This window comes from Amblyraja radiata, chromosome 27 (assembly GCF_010909765.2).
Source record: "Amblyraja radiata isolate CabotCenter1 chromosome 27, sAmbRad1.1.pri, whole genome shotgun sequence".
NCBI classification, from domain to species: Eukaryota; Metazoa; Chordata; class Chondrichthyes; order Rajiformes; family Rajidae; genus Amblyraja; species Amblyraja radiata.
Window position 1 is genome coordinate 12636147 of NC_045982.1, and position 24409 is coordinate 12660555.

Genomic DNA, 24409 nt, shown 5'->3' on the forward strand with positions numbered 1-24409 from the left:
TCGAGCGTGTAAGAGTGAAGTGCAGAAGGCTGCCTGGCTTTGCTGATCATCCACAGCTCGGTTACCTGCTGCTGCATACTGCCAAAACCCACACGTGAAGAAAGGGCAGTTGGCTGATGTGACAGAGAGCTGACTGCAGACATGTGTGAAACTGTAAACCAATGTGAATCAACACATTTAAGAGAGAACATTTTTTTTAGCATTTAAATTATACTTGGGCATGCATAATGCTGGTGGAGGTTTCTAAACTCAAAGCTTAACTGGAGTAATTCGAGACTTGCATTGCTTTCAGTAACTTCCACAAGTAACAGCTGTAAAAATTTAATTTGGCAAGAATAGCCAAAGCAGACAGAGCTCTTTTGCTCAGCAATAATATTATTTAAACCTTTAATATATTGGTACAAGTTTAACTTATTCAACTAATCATTTGTTGATTAGTATGGGTGTCAGGGGTTATGGGGAGAAGGCAGGAGAATGGGGTTGAGAGGGACAGATGGGTCGGCCATGATTGAATGGTGGAGTAGACTTGATGGGCTAAATGGCCTAATTCTGCCCCTATAACTTATGAACAAATCCAAATATTTGATTGAATTGATGATAGAAAGACACAACATGGAGTCTGGCTCTTTGGCCCACTGACCATCAATCATCCATTCACATTAGCTCTAAGTTATCCCACTTTCACATCCACTCCCAATTAGGGGCAACTTACAGAGGCCAGTTAACATACAAACCCGCACGTCTTTGCAATGTGGGAGGAAACCAAAGTACCCTGAGAAAACCCATGGCTTAAAGGGAGAACGTGAAAACTCCACACAGACAGCACCTGAGGTCAGGGTTGAACCTGGGTCTCTGGCGCTCTGAAACAGCAACTCTACCAGCTGTGCCACTCTAATAATTGCAATTATTAATAATAAGCATCTAATATGCCCTTTGTGTCTAGGATAGTATTTTGTGCAGCCTTATGTGAAATATTACTTTATTTTATTAAAAAGTTCTATTCATTCCTTTCCTCTTTTTGAAACAATTCTCACATTTTCATAAGCAGTACGTTTTTTTTTTCAAATCTTTGTCAATTTATATTGGGAAATCATGTATTTGTTAGAAGAAAACATTTTCACAGCAGACAATTGCTGCCTCTAATCTAATGCGGTAAAGCGGCCTCTAATCGGAACCGAGCAAGTATGCCAGGCTATTGACAGGGATCACAAAACCTTTCAGGAGCTTTTCTCAATTATAGGTTTCACTGTGTTCCCCATAAACAAGGACAAAGCGGGATTAATTGTGATCCGAAGATCCTTGGATTTCTGCTCCAAGAGTATTTGTAGCTTTTCTGAAAAATAAATAACTTACCTCACTCCGGACAAGTCGTGTTCTGCAAGTTAATAAGTACAAAGGCAATTGACTGCATTTTCAAGTGTAAAGCTGCTTTAACTGCAGGAATTGCAGGTTTGCTAATCGTCAACTTTAAATGTGCGTTTGGATTTAAGGTGTGGTTGGATTCCTTTATAGATTTTGATTTTTTTCTCTGCTGTTGGGAAAAAGAACAAGAGCTGGACAAGTACATGGATAGGACAGGTTTGAAGGGATATGGGCCAAGTACAGGTAGGTGGGACTAGTGTAGCTGGGACACGTTGACCGGTGTGGGCAAGTTGGGCTGAAGGGCCTGTTTCCACACTGTATCACTCTATGACTCTATATGGCAATAGAAAGTTGTACAGAGCCTCCTGAATACCCCAATCCCCCCCCCCCCCCCCCCCTTACCATCATCCCAATGTTTCCATTGGTTTCAAGGTGGCCAGTTGAACACCAATTGATGGATTATCTATAACCTAGCTGGTTGGCTACAGCAAATAACTGACCATCAATTAAACTGAAGGCTAGCTTTACAAGTTTTGTTTCTGTGCTTGCACCATTCCATAAAGTTATTCCTCCTCCTTGGAGATAATAACATAAAGTTAAATCTAAAATGAGTCCTGCTGTTGCACATTGCTCAGGATGCAAGGTTATGCAGCTCACTTGGTACTTTGCTGAAGAGTTTGCAAAGCCTCGACGGACGGAAGAGCTTGTTTGAAGACCCATTATGAACACTTGGACCAAATGGCCTCCTGATTTGCAACATTTGAATTTGAACGTTTAAATTCTCTGGAGATGTTTGCTCTGAGATGTTGCAGAATTCCAGATCCAGATTTACATATACATTGAGACCAAAACTAAAAAGGCACCTTGATCATGGGCAGTTGCATTTCCACTGATATTTTAAATATATAAATTAAGAAAAATCTTTGTGGTCATTATCCTTCCTATGGTTTCGAACTTCCAACTGAGGGTGTGCATTTTTCAAGTCCACTCAGATTGTAAAGTTAAGCATACACCACTAAATATTCCTTCAAGAATTGTTTTTAATATGTGTTATTCGGTGGCACAATTTCTGCCCATAGTTGGTAAGACTGCCAACTGCCAACCCAAGCGTAGAAAGTAAACACGCTTTGCTATTCGGCATCATTTTAAGCCGCGGGGATTATTTTCCTTTTGGAAGATTGCGCTGGATATACTGGCAAACAGCATTTTTCATTACCATAACAATGAGGATTGTGACAGGATTGATCACAGCCAAGAGTGTGAAGTATCGTCTGCCGTTAGAATATCAGAAATGCAGCTGTCATTTATAGAGTGAAGGTGCAATATATATGCATAGGAAAATGTATTTATTATTTCTGAATTATGCCTGGAACTTAAAAAAAAAGATGCTATCTCCCACCTTGTGAAATTCTTATGCTCCTTCATCACTTGCCAGTTCCAATTTTCAAAAAATTTACTGCCGACATTGTTAGAATCTGGGTAAGAAAATACAGTTCACTATTGTGAGGGATGTTGCCATAAGGAATCTCCTTACATGCATATAACAATACAGCACAGGAATAAACGCTTTGGCCCATAATGTCTGTGCTGGTTGTTGCCTTATTAAAACAAATCTCATCTGCCTTCACGTAGTCTACATCCTTCTATCCTCTGCGTTCACTTTTACATTCTGCAGCACGAGACTAAGGAGAACAGGAACAATTTTCTTACAAACGGTGGTGACATCCTTTAAGACGTGCTAAGATCCAGAAGGTCAGTAAAGGTCACTCACAGAAGAGCCTAGTTTCACATTTTCCATTTATTTTTGTGAAAGTAAACTTTTCCTTTGCTTAGGGATAATGGAGAGAAGTTGGATGGTGACAGTGATCACAGGAGAACACAATTACAGGTGCACAACCTTTTATCTGGAGTTCCGGAAACCGAAAAGCTCCGAAAACCGGACATTTTTTCCAGGATGTCGTCTGCACACCAAAGCTCGCGTTTGGCGCCAAACTTGACCCGAAACGACCCACGGTCAACCCAGGTCTGCACTACTGTAGCGGCTGCCTCCTTAACACTTAAACATCTGTAAATCATTGCTTAAATGTTAGTCAGTTAGTTTGGAGGGCTTTTATGTGAAGGGGGGGGGGGGGGTGAAGGGGGAAACTTTAATTCTTAGTCCCCTACCTGGTCGGAGAGGCGGGGAGCGGGCAATGCCTTACCGGGTCGCCGTGCAGTAAGCTCCGGAGCGCTGTGGCCGCCGACTCCCAACATCACGGAGCTGGGGCTGCGGGCGTCCGGCCGCGGGCGGCGCTGGATTTGGAGCGCCGCGCAGCCAGGGGTAGAGTTTCCGGGGTCGGAGCTCCAACCGGCGCCGCCAGCGGCCGGACGCCCGCAGCCCCAGCTCCGCGATGTTGGGAGTCGGCGGCCACAGCACTCTGGAGCTTACTGCACGGCGACCCGGTAAGGCATTGCCTGCTCCCCGCCTCTCCGACCAGGTAGGGGACTAAGAATTAAAGTTTCCCCATTCACCCCCCCCCCCCCCCACCACATAAAATCCCTCCAAACAAACTGACTAACATTTAAGCAATGATTTACAATGATTCCCCGGTCTCCGGGGAGGAGGCAGCCGCTCCAGACTTTTCAAGCCGCCCGCGCTACCTACCTAATCTACGCTAAAAATCTTCCATTCCGAAATCCGAAAATTTCCGAAATACGAGATGTGTCTGGTCCCAAGGCTTTCGGATAAAAGGTTGTGCACCTGTACCATGTAAAAAAATAGTCCACAAGTTCACCCATTTCCTCTCTCCAGAGATGCTGCCTGTCCCGCTGAGTTACTCCAGCATTTTGTGTCTACCATATGTTCTTGGATTGTGTTGATGTCAAACGGAATGGAGTGCTACAAAACTAAAACTTAAATGCATTCCAGATTGAAGCTCTCAATCCAAATTTAAATTACTTTTTATAATTGTTATGAATACATAATAATTATTAAGACTAAATTTAAAAAAAAGTTATTTCTTGGAGCTCTGTGAGTGCTTTCCACATTTGTAGATTGACAGAGGATTTTCCCGATCAGGTACCATCTCCTGCAGCACATCGAGCTACTGACCCACATAACTTGTGCAACTTCATTAATAGGATAAAATGGTTCAATTTACAGGTCTTCTGCCAGCACTTTGCCCCATTATTACTTTAATTAGTCATAGAGTGATAGTGTGGAAATAGGCCCTTCGGCCCAACTTGCCCGCACCGGCCAATATATCCCAGCTACACTAGTCCCACCTGCCAGCATTTGGTACATATCCCTCCTAACCTGTCCTATGTACCTGTCTTACTGCTTCTTGATGGGATTTGCCAATATCAATGAATAGGCAAAATATGTTAATATCCTATTAAGCAGTTTCCATTGTGGTCCTCGGGGTGTTGATTCTGGGGATTAATCGATAAGCTCATTGAATTTTCAATGGTTCAATGGTTCTTATTTGCCACGTATGCACTGCACAGTGGAATTATTTTTGCATAGCTTACACATGAACTAGTCGCCTTATTTTGGTGCAATTTACAAACGTCCAAAGTGCTCAATGTACTGGAGCAGCACCCAATCCAGGTAAGCCCCATGCCTCTGCAGGGCTTCCTCCGTCGCCCTCGACCGGCTCAGCCCGCGAACCGATGTTCCTCTCCTCATCCGACTGCCTCTCTGTCCCGGGGGCATCTCCAGCAACCGACCTTGAAGGCGCTGGAGGCAATACTCCGGTTCCTCTCCTGCCTATCCACTCCTCGCGTCCGTCGTTCCCAGAGCTCCCTCCTCCTCGACTCTCTGGTCTTCAGGACCAAGCTCAGCAACTTCCGAGCTTCCCCCTAGTCCCCCGGCGTAGTGTTGGTAGTGTTCACAATGCTTTAACAATGGAGCACCAAAGGAAATGTTGCTCTTTCATAGTTCAGAGCATTGGCTAACTCTTGATTAAAGGCACTTCACTGTAGCCCTGAAGCTTTTAGCTGCATTTTCCAGTTCAAGTGGGGGAAAAAACTTTGGGAGGTGCCCCCTCCTCCCACCCGCATTGAAATTTATAATTAAAAAACCCCATTACTGTCAGATACAGCTGTCACCCGAAATCAGATGATTCAGCAGTGTGTGTGAAGTGAAACTCCTACAGTGTAGAATGGGTGTTAGTGAGTAAGGGGCTTCAGCGAGGTGGGATGGATAGAGCAAATCAACATTGGCATCTGATCAAATGTATGATATTGGTGTAAGATAAGTAGCCAATTAGTAAGCAGCTGATGAATATTTACTGAGAGGTTTCAATTTTATGAGCCATCAGTAAAGATGAGTAGTTTTCAACAGAATGCTGGGAGTTGGAGGTAGATTCTAGTTTTGTATCTAGTAGGTGGCAATATCTATTTTTAGTTTTGAGATACAGGATGGAAACAGGCCCTTCGGCTCATCAAGTCTGCGCTGATTAGCGATCTCCGTACATTAGCACTATCCTACACACTAGAGACAAATTACAATTTTACCAAGCCAATTAACCTACAAAACCTGCACATCTTTGGAGTGTGGGATTAAACCGGAGGTCACGGGGAGAATGTATAAACTCGGTAGAGACAAGTGCCCGTAGTCAGGATCGAACCCAGGTCTCTGGCGCTGTAAGGCAGCGACTCTACCACTGTGCCACCTTGCTGCCCTACATCCAAGATTTTAAATATTACTAAATTGCTGGCAGGATAACAAAAATACATTAAAAATAAATATTTGTTTAATTCCTTTTTCAGAATGTGTATGTCTCTAATAAGGCATTTATTGCTTGCTCATCTTGCATGCTGATGAGAAGTTGGTGGAGAGACATCTTCTGAGGTCACTGCAGTCCTTCTGGTGAAGGTATTCCCAGTCTGCTGTTAGCCATGAGTTCCAGGATTTACTCACTGACAATGAAGGAATGACACTAAATTTCCAAGTCAGGATGGAGTAAAGATGGAAGGTAATCTGCAGGTCCTAAAACTCCTGGCCAACAGCACAGTGGGAAAAACAGTCACCAGAAGGACTGCAGTAGCAGCCCAAGAAGACGACTCGCCAACAAATCCATACACCTAGTGCACTCAAGCTTGTTGTAAAGAGATATGGATTTGGGAAGTGCCTAGGTTAATAACTTCAGTGCATTTTACAGATGGTGCATAAATGATCCAAGACACTGTGGTGGCACAGAATGAATGTTTGGATCGGTTGAAATCAGTGTCATTTTTGTTCAGGACAGCACTGAATTCCTTGAGGATTGTTGGAGTTGCACTCAACCAGACTTGTAAAGACTATATCATTACTTTGCTGACTTGTAGTGGAATGGGTTTGGGGTATCAGGAGGTGAGTATACCTGGCCTCTGACCAATTCTTGTGGCCATTAACTATTAATGGGGCTGGTTCAGTCACATAAATTCTGAAATTCTAGTGGTTCCTCGAGGAAGTTGATGGTAATGCCATTGAATGTGAAGAGAGACAGACACAAAATGCAGGAGTAACTCAGCGGGACAGGCTACATCTCAGGATAGAAGGACCCTTCTGCAGAAGGTGAAGGATAGTTGTTTCAATTGCCTCATATACAGATAGTCTGCCTAATGCCTATACATGGCACAAATATTATTTTCCACTAATCAGCCTAGGTTGTTATCTAGGTCTTGTGTCGTGCAGGCATGGGTTGCCTCATTCTCTCATGGCATGCAGCAAGAAGTGAATATTGTGCAATCAACAGCAAAGCCACACTTAAGTTATGACTTGTAGCAAGATTAATGATGAACAGTTGAGGATGGTGAAGCCCGAGACATGGCCTCGAGTGATTTTTTTTAAACCAGCATCCACAGTTTCTAGTTCCTATTGTAGATACCTATGTATGGCTAAGTCAATTCAATTTATGTGACATTATGTACTAGTTAGGTTGATGGGATATAGCAAAGACCACAAGCACAGACATCCTGCAGAGCGGAGCCAGTTAATCACACAAGCATTATACTGGTGTTAGCCCTCCAATGGAAATTAATGTAATGGGACCCTCTTGTGGCTAAAGGAATAAACTGCGGCTCAGAACCAATTTGAATTTGGCAGCAATCATGTACAAGGTCCTGAAAACATATCAATGTTTGGATTAAAGTGATGTGCCCCAGAATAAAGGATTCCATGAAATAATTGGAGTTTCCATTGCAAGCAGGCTTGTGGCAGACTCCTGTAATTGATAGAAAGAAAATGGACAAGCTTCTGAACTGAATTCGATTCTTAGAGCTTATGATTTGCTTTAAAATATCAAAATGTCTTTCACTGACAAAATTTGTACAGCATTATAATCTGGAACAATAATAGATCAGCTAAATGTTATCTTGGGAAGTTAAATCATCTTAAAAATGAGAATGCAAAATTTTTATTCTCAGAGAGCTTCTAGTGCCATAACAGTCACTTAACACAAATATTTAAAAGGATCCCAACTTGAAATATCACCTGTCCATGTTCTCCAGGGATGCTGCCTATCCCACTGAATTACTCCAGCACTTTGTGTCCTTTTGTGTAAGCCAGCATCTGCAGTTCCTGGTTTCTACAAACATTTACACTGTTGTTTACTCTCCACATTCCTTTCAATTCCCAGAGTTTATAAGGCTCACTTACACTCCAGGTATAATTCAATGGTCAATGAATCTACCAACCTTTATGTCTTTGGGATGTGGGAGAAAACAAGACCACCCGAAGAAACTCACATTCACAGGAAAAATATATAAACTCCACAGGCAGCATGCATGGCCAGGATTGAACCCGTAGTTTTTGGGAGCTGTGAGGCACCAACTCTACTGGCTTGTGTCACTGCTACCTCAACATGCTAGTTTCAATGGGTGCAATCATGCTGCCAAATATCGAATGAATTTACTAGTAATTGAAGCTTTGAAATTTGGCTTTAATTGAACTGATTCTTAACAATACTTTCAGTAACTGTTACGTTGCATGTATACATCACAAATTAAATATCAATTACACAAAGTAGCAAGTCATTAGAATACAGAATGCGGCCTCATGATAACTTGCCAATAGAAAGGTCATTGATAATTGCATTAAACTTAAGTTTGCATTGCATTTCTGTGCAAAACTAAATTATGTACAAAAGACAGGAATATACAAAAAAAGCATTGCTAATCATTAGCACTAGTTTTGAAAGTGAGAAATGGAACTATAGCAATATGACTAATTAGCTACCTACCCACTGCACAATAATCAGGGTCACCATGGCTTACTGGAGCAAGACACGTTAGAGATGCTGGCAATAGGAATCAAAGAGGGAGACTGGGCTCCAATGTCAACTTTGTCCTCACTGATATTACAGGCTCTGTTGAGCACTTCAAGCATTACTCTTCGCATCATGACTAATACTGGACATAACTGCCAACTTTGTTAATTTGCAAATCAGGTTTAAGTGGCTGAACTTTATCCATGTCCTCAACAAATGCCTACCTAGTTAGCTGAATAAAAAAAGTACATTATTGTAATACAAAATCAGCTAAATCACTTTCCAAAAATCAGACAATTGTTCTCTGTAACATCTAAATTACCTATTGCTGCTTGTGGTTTATAACTAGACTGATTCATAAATGGATTTAAGCATCTTGAAAATGGGGGAGAATAAGAGAACTAAAGTTAGACACAAAATACTAGTGTAACTCAGCAAGATGCAGGTACAGCAGGCAGTCAAGAAAGCTAATGGCATGTTGGCCTTCATAACAAGAGGAGTTGAGTATAGGAGCAAAGAGGTCCTTCTGCAGTTGTACAGGGCCCTAGTGAGACCACACCTGGAGTATTGTGTGCAGGTTTGGTCTTCAAATTTGAGGAAGGACATTCTTGCTATTGGGGGGGTGCAGCGTAGGTTCACAAGGTTAATTCCCGGGATGGCGGGATTGTCATATGTTGATAAAATGGAGAGACTGGGCTTGTATACACTGGAATTTAGAAGGATGAGAGGGAATCATATTGAAACATAAGATTATTAAGGGAATGGACACGCTAGAGGCAGGAAATATGTTCCCGATGTTGGGGGAGTCCAGAACCAGGAGCCGCAGTTTAAGAATAAAGGGTAGGCCATTTAGAACGGAGATGAGGAAAAACTTATTCACCCAGAGAATTTTGAATCTGTGGAATTCTCTGCCTCAGATGGCAGTGGAGGCCAATTCTCTGGATGCTTTCAAGAGTGTTAGATAGAGCTCTTAAATATGGTGGAGTCAAGGGATATGGTGATAAGGCAGGAACGGGGTACTGATTGTGGATGATCAGCCATGATCGCATTGAATGGCGATGCTGGATCGAAGGGCCTACTCCTGCACCTATTGTCTATTGACAGGCAGCAACTCTGGAAAGAAGAAATGGGTGACGTTTTGGGTCGAGACCCTTCTTCAGACTTGAAACATCACCCATTCCTCCTCTCCAGAGAAGCTGCCTGGCCCACCGAGTCACTCCAGCATTTTGTGTCTGTCTTCAGTGTAAACCAGAATCTGCAGTTCCTTCCTACAGAAGAGAACTAAAGTGATCAGGATTCTCTATAACTTATGAAATCTTATCAGTATAAAACATGGTGCAGATAATCAGACCCTCACCACAGTTTCAACATAAAGTTAAATGCAAAATCTTCACTCATTATTTATGGAGCCTTGGATAACGGTGAAACACACAGCAATTGTGACTGGATTGCAAAAATATTTCATTTTTGCACTAAGATGTTAACATTATGCAAGGTGCAGTACAAATGTTTTATATACACAGGTTTTATACAGTTAAAATACATTGGATATGAATTCCCCAGGTCTGACATTACAAATATGATGTATCCATGTCACTTTCCAGTCCAAAAGAGGAGACGACCTATTAGGCATCTCAAGTTCACACCATTCAAATTCTCTGCAGTTACAATTGTTCCAAATGAGAAAGAGTTGGAAGTACAAATTATTTGGCTTCATGTTTTTCTTGCCATATCTGGTTAAACCAATATAATCCAGTGCAAGCGAACCTGCTGTCAACCACGGCAGCTACCATCAAGACTTGCATGATTCCCCCAGAGATTCTGTCTCACCCACTGACTTACACAATCATTTTGTGTCTATCTTCCAGCATCTGCAGTTCCTTCCTCCACAGAACTGTTCATAACTTAGTTTCTCTATTCAAGAACCTATTCCTACCTTAGCTCACTATATTTTCTTCTGCTTATCTGTCTTCCAGACTCAAGGTCCTGGTCTCTACTCAATATGTAGAAACTTGCAAAGCAGCTCCATGAGGCGGTCCCAATTGTTGACCAGCTTTGTGAAATTGTGCCCACCCTTGGTCACACCACTAACTACCATGAGAGTACAGGGAAGAAGAATTTCTCAGGAAAGTGAAAGGTTAACATGAAAACCAGTGAATTGTAGTGCAACTTACCAATTAAACTCTGTCAGGAAATTCCCATTCATTATTAAAAACTTAATTCTGCACCTCAATCTGCAAAGGTTTTGAATTCTATTCCACCATTTTTCATTTATATTATATATCCAAAGCAAGCTATATTTCTATTACAAAGTCCAATATAATTGACAAAATTCAACGGGAAGTGGAAGGGTTATGGCCTGTAAACTCTGGGAAAGAAAATTCAAAGCAAAATGTGACGACAGATACATGACAAGGAATATGTTCAGATATACTGCATATCTTGGATGTTTATTGCCACAAATCCTCTGTGCGCCCAAACTTAAAGACTAGGCCCCTGCAAACAAACAAAAAAAATCTAAAAGTTAGAATTGCAGTGTAATGATTGAAAGACAATTTAAATGGTTAGAGCAAATCAGGGTGCTTTAGGAATAGGTCTCGTGTGCAATTCCAGTCTCCTTTTCTACTTACCCAAAGAAGATAAATGCATTTTGGAAGAAGACAGCAATACCAGGGTAAACATCAGGCTTTTCTAAGGAGGGAAATAAATCCAATTTCATTTGTATAGTAAAAGTAATTGGAAGCATATAAAACAGACAAAAAATGAATGCCAAACATTTTGTATCGCTCTTCAATTGAACTGAAGCATCGTTCATGTCCCAGTCATTAGTACAAAGAGGTTTATGTCAATGCTCAGTCAATGTCAGCTCTCCAGAGCAATCCAGATAGTCCCACACTGTCCACCTTCAACCCTGAAAGATGCTGCTTCAAGTAATCATCAACCTCCCTTTTGAAAGCCATAACCTGCTGGCTGATAGTCAGTTTGGAATTTACCAGGACCACTTTGCTCCAGACCTCATCACAGCCTTGAATCAAAAGTGGACCAAACTCCAGGTGAGGAAAAACAAACTGTGGTGGACATAGAAAAACGTCAAATATTAAAAACCTCTGGCAAAACCGGTCAATTAGCATGAGCAGGAGAACATTCCTATGGCTGGAGTCATAACGTACATAAAGGAAGACAGCGGTGATTGTTGGTATTCAATCATTATGCACCCAGGACATCACCGCAGGCATTTCCCAGGGCAGTGTCTTGTGCCCAGCCAGGCTTCAACTACTTTAACAATGACCTTCCTTTTAATAAGGTCAGAAGTGGGGTTCTTTAGTTTTGATTGCACAATACTCAATTCCTTTCACAATTGCTCAGCACATTAATCAGTTCATGCCTGCATTCAGAAGACCCATGCAACGTCCAGACACGAGCTGATAAAGCAGTCAGCCAGGCAATGACCATTTCCAATGAGAGATAGCCAACTACCTACTGTGTAGGTGTAAGAAGGAACTGCTGAGTTACACCAAAGCTGGTGTACCTCAGTGGGTGAGACAGCATCATGATCTGCTGAGTTACTCCATGTTTTTGTACCTACTGTGGATGTCCAATGACATTACCATCACTCACTAACCACACAATCCTCAAAAAACACAACATCCTGGGCGTCTCCGTTGACCAAAAACGTAACTGAACCAGCCACAGAAATACAGCTACAAGAGTAGACCAGAAGATGGAGATCCTGTGGATTCATCTCCTGACAGCCCAAAGATGATCCACCATCTACAATGTACAAGCCAAGAGTGTGATAGAATACTGTGCACTGGATGAGTGTAAAACCTGGCCAAAGCAGACCATTTGACCGGCATCCATCAACTGCTTAAGCAATCATTCTCTCCACCACCAGCACACAGTGGTGGCTGTGGTTCTACCTACAAAGGACACCCAACATGCACCAAAGAGGACAAGGGTAGCATGTGCATGGAGACACCACTACCTGCAAATTCCCCTCCAAGCCCTGGACCATTCCCAATTTCTCAAAAGCAATAAATGCTGATCTTGCCAACAACACTCTAATCCTAAATAAGAATCAACACCAAATCTGCATTCACCGCATTTCCAGGTAACACACTCTAGATCAGAACTACTTATTGGGTAAAATATTTTTATTTGTCACTCCTGGATCATTTGTCAATCTTTTAAAATCTGATCCCTCCAGCAATGGGAACAATTTCTCCATTTAGCCTGTCGAAGCCTAGCAGGATTTTCTGCACAAATTTCCTCAAGCTTTTTTCTTCTCCAAGGCTGGCTCCATACCTACCTTTCCAACAGATCCCACTTCATCTCTCTCCATAACCACACCTCTGCTACAGCCACAGTCACTCAAGGCGTTCCCCAAGGCTCCGTACTCGGCCCTCTCCTCTTCATCATCTACATCCTCCCCCTTGGTCAGATACTCCGCCACTTCAACCTGGACTTCCACTGTTACGCCGATGACACCCAGATCTACCTCAGCACCAAATCCCCCCACAACCCCCCCTCTCCCATATCAACTCCTGTTTGTCAGCTATAAAAACCTGGATGCAACATAACTTCCTCAAACTCAACAGCGATAAAACAGAATTCCTCCTTATAGGCTCCAAATCCACACTCAGCAAAATCAATAATCCCACTCTCACCATCGACGACACCATTGTCTCCCCATCTCCCCAGGCCCGCAACCTTGGCGTGATCTTTGATTCCACCCTCTCCCTCGAGCCTCACATCCGCCATGTCATTAAAACCTTCTTTCACCTCCGCAACATCGCCAAAATCAGACCCTCTCTCACACCCCTCGCTGCTGAAAGACTCATCCATGCCTTCATCTCCTCCCGACTGGACTACTGCAACTCACTTCTCCTTGGCATCAGCTCCAGCTACATCAACCGACTCCAACTGGTCCAGAACGCAGCCGCCCGACTCATCACCCACACTAAATCCTGGCACCACATCACTCCAGTCCTCAAACAACTTCACTGGCTTCCCATCTCCCACCGGATCACCTACAAAATCCTGGTCCTCACCTACAAAGCCCTCCACCATCTGGCCCCCCCATATCTCACTGACCTCCTCTCCCCCTACCAACCCTCACGGTCCCTCAGATCCACATCAGCCGGTCTCCTCTCCATCCACAAATCCAACCTCCGCAGTTTTGGGGACAGAGCCTTCTCTAGGGCAGCTCCCAGGCTCTGAAACTCCCACCCCCAACTGATCCGCAATTCTGATTCCCTCACCATCTTCCAGTCCCGCCTCAAGACCCATCTGTTCACTTCTGCCTATCCTTAGCCCCACGTCCCCCTCCCTTTTCATCTGTGCATGAATTGTTGCTCATTTTTTTGTTTGTTTTGTTTTGTTTTTGTTTTTTGCCTTGCCTTGTAAAGCGACTTTGAGTCCCTGAAAAGCGCTATATAAATGCAATTTATTATTATTATTATTATTATTATTATTATTATTATTATGATCTCATACATGCTTTCATCCCAAAGATTGGAGACTTTAGTTTGGGCACTACTGCAATTGATAATGGCAACAAATAATAAAACGTTTACAGTTCTTTAATATTTTCATATTCCCAAAAGATTTTACAACACAAATTAGTACTGGAATTATAATTATTGAGGCAAATGCTTTAATAAACTTGATTTGATGGTGATGGTTCAGACCATTGGGATATTTTTTATTGTAGGAAGGAATTGCAGATGCTGGTTTAAAAATCGAAAATAGACACAAGATATTTGTATGTGCACTTGGGATATTGGAACAACTGGTAAAATACACATTATAAAATAATAACTTAACATCTTATTAAACAGGTCAGACATTATTTCTGTAATTACACTGTAGAACAAATAAAAGATATACAAAAATGTAATTGACCTGCGGATTACAAATGAAATGTTTTCTAAAACAAAGGAACTTCTAAACTCTAGGAATGTAGGAAAAAGTGATGGCTTTAGCAGCATCTGGTCACTATTAGCAACTTGCCTACTAATAGTTCAAGTGAGTTTATTGTCATGTGTCCCTGATAGGACAATTAAATTCTTGCTTTGCTTCAACACAACAGAACATAGTAGGCATTGACTATAAAACACATGAATAAATAAACTGATAAAGTGCAAATAACAGATAATGGGTTATTAATGTTCAGAGTTTTGTCCGAGCCAGGTTTAATAGCCTGATGGCTGTGGGGAAGTAGCTATTCCTGAACCTGGTCGTTGCATTCTTCAGGCTCCTGTACCTTCTAGCTGAAGGTAGCAGGGAGATGAGTGTGTGGCCAGGATGATGTGAGTCTTTGATGATACTGCCAGCCTTTTTGAGGCAGCGATTTCGATAAATCCCCTCGATGTAAGGAAGGTCAGAGCCGATGATGGACTGGGCAGTGATTACTACTTTTTGTAGTCTCTTCCTCTCCAGGGCGGGGATGACTTTTGAAGAGATGTGACTCTGATGGATTGGCTGGATTAAATGGGATGTATTGTTATGATCAGGATTCTGACCAGGAAGTTCATCTCTGGTTAGCCAGAAGTAACAACTATCCATTTGAAAACTGGTCAAGAAAATGGTCATGGTATCTCACATCTCTTCATTAAGAATTAAATGCTGTCGGTCACGTGCAATTAACCTAAGGGTACAATGGTCACTGTCTGAGTTTTGATGTTTAAATTATCCTGAACTCAGTGCCTTCCTCGGGAACAGAGGAAGAATTAATTTCATACGTACATGCTCAAACAAACCAGCGAACAAACAAATTAGATTTTTGACCTATTGTGGATAGCAGAGAGTGGCCATCTCCCACAGCAAATGCTAAATTTCAGCAAAGGTGACAATGCTGAACAGCATAAGGTGACTCGCTCAACAGCATAAATAAATGTATTTGGGTCTGTGGAGGCACAAACACTGAGAATATACAAAACTGATAAATTCTGATGGAAATAGAGTGGGGGGAGGGGTGTTAGTACAAAATGTGCCGATAAAAGATCAGTGATGACTATATTAAACAAACAATCCAATAAAATCTTGAAAATGTAATCCAAAAGTGAAACAATAACATGTGGGTAGTCACATTTCTTGGCAATAACACAAATGTACAAACTTTGTTATTTCCTTTTTAATCGTTAGAAGACAGAGAGAAGCAATTAATCATCCTAATTATTTTTGTTTCACTTTTAGTCTGCACAGGATTAAGCAAATCCATTTCCACAGAGAAGAATGACAAGAATATGTTTCATAAACTTACGTGGGACTACATAACCTCCAAAAAGAATCCACATAGATGCAATGAGAGATCCAAATGCCAGCATAAAACCAATGAACAACCAGATTCGAGCACCTGAAAATCAAATTACTACATGAGGGCATGGCAACGCAATATATTCACAACAAATTTGTCAACGTTTGATTAAAATAAATGACAGCAACTTCTTAAATAGGCCATTTTCAGAAACGTTCCAAGCAGTACACAAATTTGATATTACCTTAGCTGTTCTCTATTAGTGAAGTTACAAGGAGCAAATGTGATGTAATGTTGAAAGTAATTATTTGAGCAATAACACTTGAATCTTATTACATCAAAAGGTAAACCAATGGGTGAATAACCAGACATGCAGATTATAGAGTCAGAGTCCTAAAGAGCGGAGAAACTGGCCTTTCGGCCCAACTCAATCATGTTAACCAAGATGCTCCATCTAAGGGATCATCAGAATAGAAACAAATGGACAACAGACCCAGAAGAACTAGATTGAACCAGAAACACTCCCAAGCAGCAAACCAATAATGTTTGCACTAATGCAAATTAAATGATATACCTGTCTGGCCCATACAGCCTTCACTGTAGCCATCGCCGCGAACTTGTCCATTTGAAACGGCGTTTATCCTAAAAAGGCACCAATTCAAGCTTCATCAATATCAGAATGTCATTGAAACAATCCCTCTATTTATTGTTGTAAATGAAAGGAAATGCTGAAAATACTGGGAACATTCAGCTGTCCAGATAGCATCTTTGGTGAGTAAAACAGATGCTGCATGACCTGCTGAATGCTTCCATTATTTTCTGTTTTTATTTCCAATTTTCTACTAATTTGATTAAGCAGGTAAGAAAACAATTTTACATCTATGCTGTGTGAACAAAGCATATGGCTTAAGGTTTCTGCAATCTCGCGAATCGAGCTGTTAAAAAAAAAAAAAATCAGTATGAATTATTTCTCAATCCAATACTTATTAAACTGCATTGTGATCTGGTCAAGTCACACCTTAAGTCAGCTGATTAAAAAAAATCAAAAAATCAGAGTCACGATATAAAATTAAATAGAGAATAAACATGGATTTTGTAGTTTCAAAATGAAGAGCTTGGCAAATATAACATATTTGTATAATAACTGAATTGTGCTCTGTTCAAAGAAAAGACATCTTTAATGAAATACAAATTTAGTGAAATGCTGCTTCATGCTCTTGGATCAGATGAGCCCAACTATACCGCAAGTAAAACATTTGAGCACCAACATAACCACCAGTCTGAACCATGTTATTTTTATTTAAACAAGAATGATATAAAAAAGTAACATCAAAGCAGAACAAAAACCTTTTATGATATTTTTTTTTTTAAATCTAAAAATTGGTCAATGAGGTTTCAAGCAGTCTGGATCAGTGCAAATGAGCTGTGGATAAAGGATACAGTTAGAAGCAGAGCTACAGGGGACCTAAATATGGATACAGGAGGCCCAGTAAGCAAATCCAAATTTCATTGCTAAAATTCGCCTCTACATAGGGCTCAAGGAAAGAGAGTTCACGTCGCGGCCCTGTTTTTATCAATCTTTCCACCACCACGCACAAGAATGACACCATTGTATGCAGATGCCGAGAAGTGTTCAGCCCTGGCTGAACAACTTCTAATCTTGTGTGCGGACTCGATAATAAGAAGCCTCTACATACATGAGAAATGCGAGTGTTGCTATAACTCCACAGGTATGGTAGGAGTGGTTGAATCTGTCCATATCAGGGTATTTCACAGCAGCATCGATGATAATCCACCAGCCTGTGAAAAACTAAAAGATAAACAAATCCTTAAAAATTGTGAAAGTAAATGTAAAGTAAATTTCCTCTGATTCACATTAGTGAATGGCATATTGTCAAATATACAAAATGTCAGTAAACACATTATCAGAATCAATGGCAGAATAAATTGTGACACCCAAAGAAAGTAAGTCAGCAAGAGAAAGCAACAGCAAGTGATTCGGTCTCTCATCAATGCCATTAGATGTTGAAAGCCAAGCAGTTGTAACACTAGCTAGCCTCAATCCCTCAGGTTGGGATAATCAGGTTGGGATTAGGTTTGGCTATTAGCACCACATATTCGAACTGTTATTAATTCCAATGAAAGACATGAAGTCACTATAATCCAATTGTAAAAGATTAATGCCTTCAGTCAAAGTGGGGGGAAAGGGGAAAAAGGATAAAGGGGGTGGTGTTTCCAGATATTTTCCTCGTAACATAGGAATCATAAAGGCTACCAAGAGCAGGCTCTCCGAGCAATTGCATTCCTCTGTGATCTATGTGTAGGAAGGAACTTGAGATGCTGGTTTAAACCGAAGATAGACAAAAAATACTGGAGTAACTCAGTGGGACAGGTAGCATCTCTGGAGAGAAGGAATGCGTGATGTTTCGGGTCAAAACCCTTCTTCAGACTGAAAGTCAGGGGAACTTTTGTGAATTTCAGTCTGAAGAAGGGACTCGGCCTAAAATGTAACCCATTCATTCCATCCAGATGCTGCCCGTCCCACTGTGTTACTCCAGCATTTTGTGTCTATCCCCTGTGATCTATTCTCTCCAGCCCTCCCCAGCCTATTCTCCTACCATCCATCTATACTAGGGGCAGTTTACAGTTACCAATTAACAGCATATCTTTGGGATGTGGAAACCAGAGAACCCAGGTGGTTTAGGAATTTCTGGAAATTATAATAACATTTGGCGAGTTTGTAATATGGTTAATCCAAGAGATTTACAGGAAAAAGGATTATGCAAAAGGAGGCCAACATATAGAAGGTAATTTAACGGTCATGTTAGAGGAGACAATAATTACATTAGGGAAGTGTTTAGATTGCTAAGCATAGCAAGATAGGGCAAAGATATACATAGCATGTTTGTATACCATGATATATTTTATATTATATTTTATTACATTACTCAGTCAATACAATAAAACTGATCCCAAGGTAAAAGTAATCACTTTATGACACCCATTTACAGGGGAAATGGAAAAAAGGGCTGTTATGCAAAGGAAGACAAGTAAGTCCCAGCTGTCAGACAGATAGAGGTACTCCCACAGAGAAAAAAAATGGACCAAAAATTAGAGTGGGTTACATAAATTATTGTAATAAAAAAAGTGAAGTCGACATGTGCCCATTGAAGTGAGAATAACAATCTACTGTACGATTTCTGGGGCAGCAGATTATTTTTGAGCAAAACACAAAGTGCTGGAGGAATTGAGTGGATCAGGCAGCATCTGTGGAGGGAATGGACTGAAGACGTTTCAGGTTGGAACCCTTCTTCAAACTCGACAGAAATATTGTCTATCCATTCCCGCCAAGATGCTGCCTGACCCATTGAGTTCCTCCAGCACTTTGATTTTTCTCAAGATTTCAGCATCTGCAGTTTCTTGTTCCTCCACTGTGTTTTAGAGCCATGGCTCAGGAATGCTCTCAAGCTGGGTTAAAATGTGTTCAGAAGCAAAGGGGCTGCATATGCTAGAAAATCAAGCACGAACTGCAAATACTTAGCAAGTCAGGCAACATCTGTGCAGAGAGAATCAGTTATCATTTCAGGTTGATGACCTTTAATAGCATCAGTGGTATTTGGATTAATCAGGTAAATTCTGAAATCCAAGATGCTCTGGAACTTTATATTTTATATTATATTTTATTACATTACTCAGTCTGAAGAATGGTCTTGACCTGAAACGTCACCTATTCCTTTTCCCTAGAGATGCTGCCTGACCCGCTGAGTTACTCCAGCTTTTTGTTTCGGTCTTCGGTTTAAACCAGCATCTGCAGTTCCTCCCTACACATTTATCATATTTATTATGTTGATATTATCATTTTTTTAAATAAATCTTTTTGAAAATACACAGAATTTACCCAGAGTAAATATATAACTTTTATAATTATCTTTTAAGATATGACTTCTATAATTATCTTATCAAAAAAGGTCAATTTTTCAGAGGATACATACCAACACGCCAGCAGCTATAGATGCAATGGCATTTCGTTTTTCACTCCAATCAATACATTCGCATTCCGAACATCTGATGTTATCCAAAAATCCTGACATTCTGCAAAACCAACAATGTAATTTCCATTTAGAAAGCAGATTATTTCACAAATTATGGAATCAGAAGCTTAAAGTCTGCATTGACTTCTCCAAACAATAGTGTTCTGCTCTTTCTTATACGCTTGAATGCTTTATGTTCCTTCAAGCGTTTATTCAATGCTTTTGAGGTCTGCTAGTGGATCTGTAGCCAAGATCCTATATAATCCACACTTTTATTCAATTTGGGTTTTTTTCCATGTCATAACTTCTGGTTCTTTGGTTTTAAATCCGTGTCCTCAAAAATGACCAGACACAACTTGTCCTCATTTATTCTATTAAACTCCTCATGATTTTAATCCCTTGTCAAATCTGCTCGGCCTTCTCTACTCAAAGGAGAATTAGCTTGACTATTCAAATAAATACAAACCCTTTCCCCCTGATATACCTGGGTAGATATCTTCCAAGATCTCTTCAAAATTTGACTGTCTATTTAAAAGAACTGGTCAGAATCAGTCAGAGTACTGGAACTGGGACTGAAATAAATTTAAAAAAAAAGGTTTAGCATGTCAATGCCAAAAACTTGCTGTGCATAATGTAATTTTGTACATTTCTAAAAATCGTATCAAGGTTGGAGTGGTGAAAGTGGCCAAATTTAAATTGGAAAAAATGGATACAATCTGACTACTGTAAATGGAACTGAACTGTGAAATGATAAATTAAACAAACATTTGATAAATTTGCTTGGGTTCTTGGAGGATAGAATAAAACGTGTAGTAATAAAACATGTAGCTAGATATACGTAAGGGCTTCCATTAATACTATCTACATTAATGAATTGGAGGAGGAACCAGAGGGCAAGGTATTAAAGATTGTTGATGACAAAAAAAGTTAGGAAGGCACGTGCCTACGTGACTATAAGAGAGGTTGAATGATTAGGCAAAACCTTGGCAAATGGATTTCTCTGTAGGAAAGTGCAATGTTAGGAATCAAAAGACAAACAATTATCTAAATACAGAGAGTGCAAATGAATGGTGCGGCAGGATCTAGAACACAAAGATAATATGAGGGTATAGCAAGTAGTTAGGGAGGCAAAAGGCATATTTACCTTTACTGCAAGGAAGTTAGGGCATATATATAGAGAAGTATTGTTAAAATTGTACAGAATGTCAGTGTGGCTTCATCTAGAATATTGCGTCTTGTTTTGGTCACCTAAAATTTAAGCAGATATATTAACATTGGAGGTAAGTCAGAGACGATCCACTCGGGTTGAGAGAGGAGTAGAAACGAGGAACTGTAGATGCTGGTTTACAAAAGACACAGAGTTGGAGCAGCTCAGTGGATCAGGCACTATTTCAAGAGAACAAGGATAGGCTGCTGTAAATTGCCCGTCTGTAGACGAGTGACAGAATTGACAGGAATGTGGGGAGAATAAAATGGCATCAATGTGGAATAACTACCTGGCACGTACTCTGGCATGTACTCTCTCCTGTTTGACTGTTGAAGGTGGGGCTGAGGCAGATTAGCCGGTTTATGATGAAAACTATGGCGGGCTCAAGGAGCCAGCTGGGAAACATGAGAAGCTCAGTTCAAGGAGGATAGGATATAACCACAACTACATTCAACGAAAGACAATGATCATGGATGATGTTGTGGCAGGGATGTGAATTATTGTTCTCTAATTAATGATTTTCCTCGCATGAAAAGGGAAAGAATTAGTGTTTAATCTGATTGATGGTGGAATCGTAATTATGCCATGGCAAAAAAACTTTGAAAGAATACTTATTGTTCTCAATATAAATCAATATTTTCCCACTTTAAAATATTAATGAACATACAATACTCACAATCCTGTTAACCAAATTACCCACATCAAAACATTCAACACAATATGCTCATATTTTGTTTATATTACTACATATACCCTTTTGTCCTTCACATGGATTATTCTAATTGGATACATTAATCATAGGATGTTCGTCATAGAGATAGAGGGCAGTTAATCCATTGAGACCATACCAACTCCATGCATGAAGAACGAATGAGAGCAGCCCCAACAATTCAAACTCACCTACTGGACTGAAACGAAAGCAACCGCTTTAAATATTCATTCCCTCCACCACTAACATACAGGTACATCGATAGAGAGCACTACAGTTATATAGTCGACACAGTCAAGTTATATGCATAGGCCACATCTTTCAAACGCTTGATCATCCCCATGCAGATTCTCTTCCAACACACACATCACATTGACTTAGAAGTATATCACCAATACTTCCTCATTGCCGTTCTCAATCCTGGAACTTCCTTGCTAATAGCAGCATGGGAAGATCACCGCTGTTTAAGGTAGTGGCTCATCACTATCTTCTAAAGACAAATAGTGTTGACCACTAAATGTTAAACTTGCCAGCCACATCCAGATCCTGAAAAATGAATATTTACAAAAAATCTAGACAGTCTCACCCTCCCCAGCAAATTATTTTAGATTTTTTTTAAATACCACAATTCAATATGCCTTCAGTACGAAACCCTGGCAGTCAATGCCACACACCAACCACATTCTGGTTCTTTTGCCAAACTTCATTCTATGAACCCTTGTTAGAGTCCTGTGTCGATGGGAACATTTTCTTCCACCTACCCTGGCATCATCCTTTATAATCGCATTGCCTTTACTTCAGCTTTTCTAATCTATGCACAAATCAAAGTTCATCACCCCTGGAAGCATGTTGACAAATCTTTACAGCACTTCTCCAAAGCCTTCACTTCTCTCCCAAAATGCAGCTGGTGTTATTAGACATTTTCAACCTCTCATTGCCAAGGCCTGTGTTCCCCATCTGCTTTAAAAATACATCCATTATACCACTGCTCAAGAAGTGCAAGGTGACAGGCCTCAATGGCAACTGACCACCAGCACAGACATCTGTGTTGATGAAGTGCTTTGAGAGGTTGATTATGACACATATCAACCCCGGCCTTAATAAGAACCTGGGCTCACTACAATTTGCCCACCATCACAAAAAATCAGCAGAGGATGCGATATCACCAGCTCTGCACAGGACCACTTGGATGATAAGAACATGGCTGTTGATGCACTATAGTTCTGCCTTCAACACCACCATCTCCTCTAAACTTATCATCAAACTCAGGGAATTGCATGTTAGCTCATCACTTATGTAATTGGATCCTCGACTTCCTCGTCTGCTCTTCTAAGTAGAGAATCTCTTGTTTTCTTGACCTTTCACCCCCCCCTCCCATATACAGCCAAACCATCCATGGTGCTCCAGATCTCAGGTGTTGATCCGCGACATACTCTTCAGGGGGAAATCTATTTCTCCATTCTCACCACTCCTCCACATCAGAACTCAAATGCACACAAATTGGAAAGATTGAAGAGCATAGCTACAAGATTTTTGAAGAGAGATACATGAATAGGCCGAGCAATACGTGTAGGAAGGAACTGCAGATGCTGGTTTAAATTGAAGATAGACAAAATGCTGGAGTAACTCAGCGGGCCAGGCAGCATCTCTGGAGAGAAGGAATGGGTGACGTTTCAGGTCGAGACCCTTCTTCAGACTGATGTCAGCGGAGTAGGCGTTACATAGATAAGGAGGCGTATAGATAAGGAAGTGTAAGGTGTAAAAACAGGACAAAGGGAATGAAGCTGAAGGAAAATGTAGAATACATCATTGTTAGTTGTAAGAAGGCAACAACAAAGCAAACAGAGATGAAATGTAGTAAAAGACAGTAAGACTGGTCACAACACTGCGTGCATTTCTAACTAACAATGATCTATTCTACATGTTCCTTGATGAATATTGGTGTCTAGGCCGAGCAATAGCCTGGCTACTGCTGGGAATCTGCCACTCCGCTCTCTCCAGCTACAAGTCGGTGTTCTCACGGACCACAACTACCCCCAACCGGACAGAGTCGGACACACCAGCCCCACATCCAAACTTCCCTGGACCTTTAACGGTTGAGCTCTGGCCCAGGCAGTGAAGCCCAGTTCGGAGACGCATCAACGACCGTCAGGAAAATGCACGCCGTGTTGTAAAGAGGAAGAACAACAACTGGACAGTCGAAGCACTAAATGATGCTAGACGTTTAACGAAAGCGCAGTCGGTACTCACTCGGCCGCACACAGTCCCCACCACAAACAATAGACGATCTTTGTCCCAGCAAAGACCCAGTGCGCATGTCCGCCCGGACGTCACGTGATTAGTGACGGCGTACGCGATGATGTGATCCTTTCATTAAAACGCCAGTCATTGTTCGCCCCGCCGCCGGGGGGGGCAGTGCGCATGCGTCTAACCACGCCCACCTCACCTCCTCACGTGATGCCATCCTTTATAAAGGGGGGGCAGTGCGCATGCGTCTAACCACGCCCACCTCACCTCCTCACGTGATGCCATCCTTTCTAAAGGGGGGGGCAGTGCGCATGCGTCTAACCACGCCCACCTCACCTCCTCACGTGATGCCATCCTTTCTAA

At 41.3% G+C, this 24409-nt stretch overlaps 1 protein-coding gene across 2 annotated transcripts; it reads right to left on the reverse strand.

The window, feature by feature from the left end:
- Positions 1 to 8246: 8246 nt before the first annotated feature.
- tmem50a (transmembrane protein 50A) lies at positions 8247 to 24142 on the reverse strand. 2 transcript variants are annotated; one of them, XM_033045159.1, is made up of 7 exons: positions 24050 to 24142; positions 19845 to 19944; positions 17550 to 17662; positions 16427 to 16494; positions 15859 to 15951; positions 11225 to 11285; positions 8247 to 11090 (listed from the first exon to the last, which is right to left on the reverse strand). In XM_033045159.1, the coding sequence occupies exons 2-7, from the start codon at positions 19941 to 19943 to the stop codon at positions 11045 to 11047; spliced, it is 480 nt and encodes a 159-aa protein (XP_032901050.1). In that variant the 5' UTR covers position 19944; positions 24050 to 24142; the 3' UTR covers positions 8247 to 11044. The 2 variants fall into 2 exon arrangements, with proteins under 2 accessions (XP_032901050.1, XP_032901049.1); XM_033045158.1 differs by having other exon boundaries at positions 10124 to 11090; positions 24046 to 24140.
- Positions 24143 to 24409: the final 267 nt, after the last annotated feature.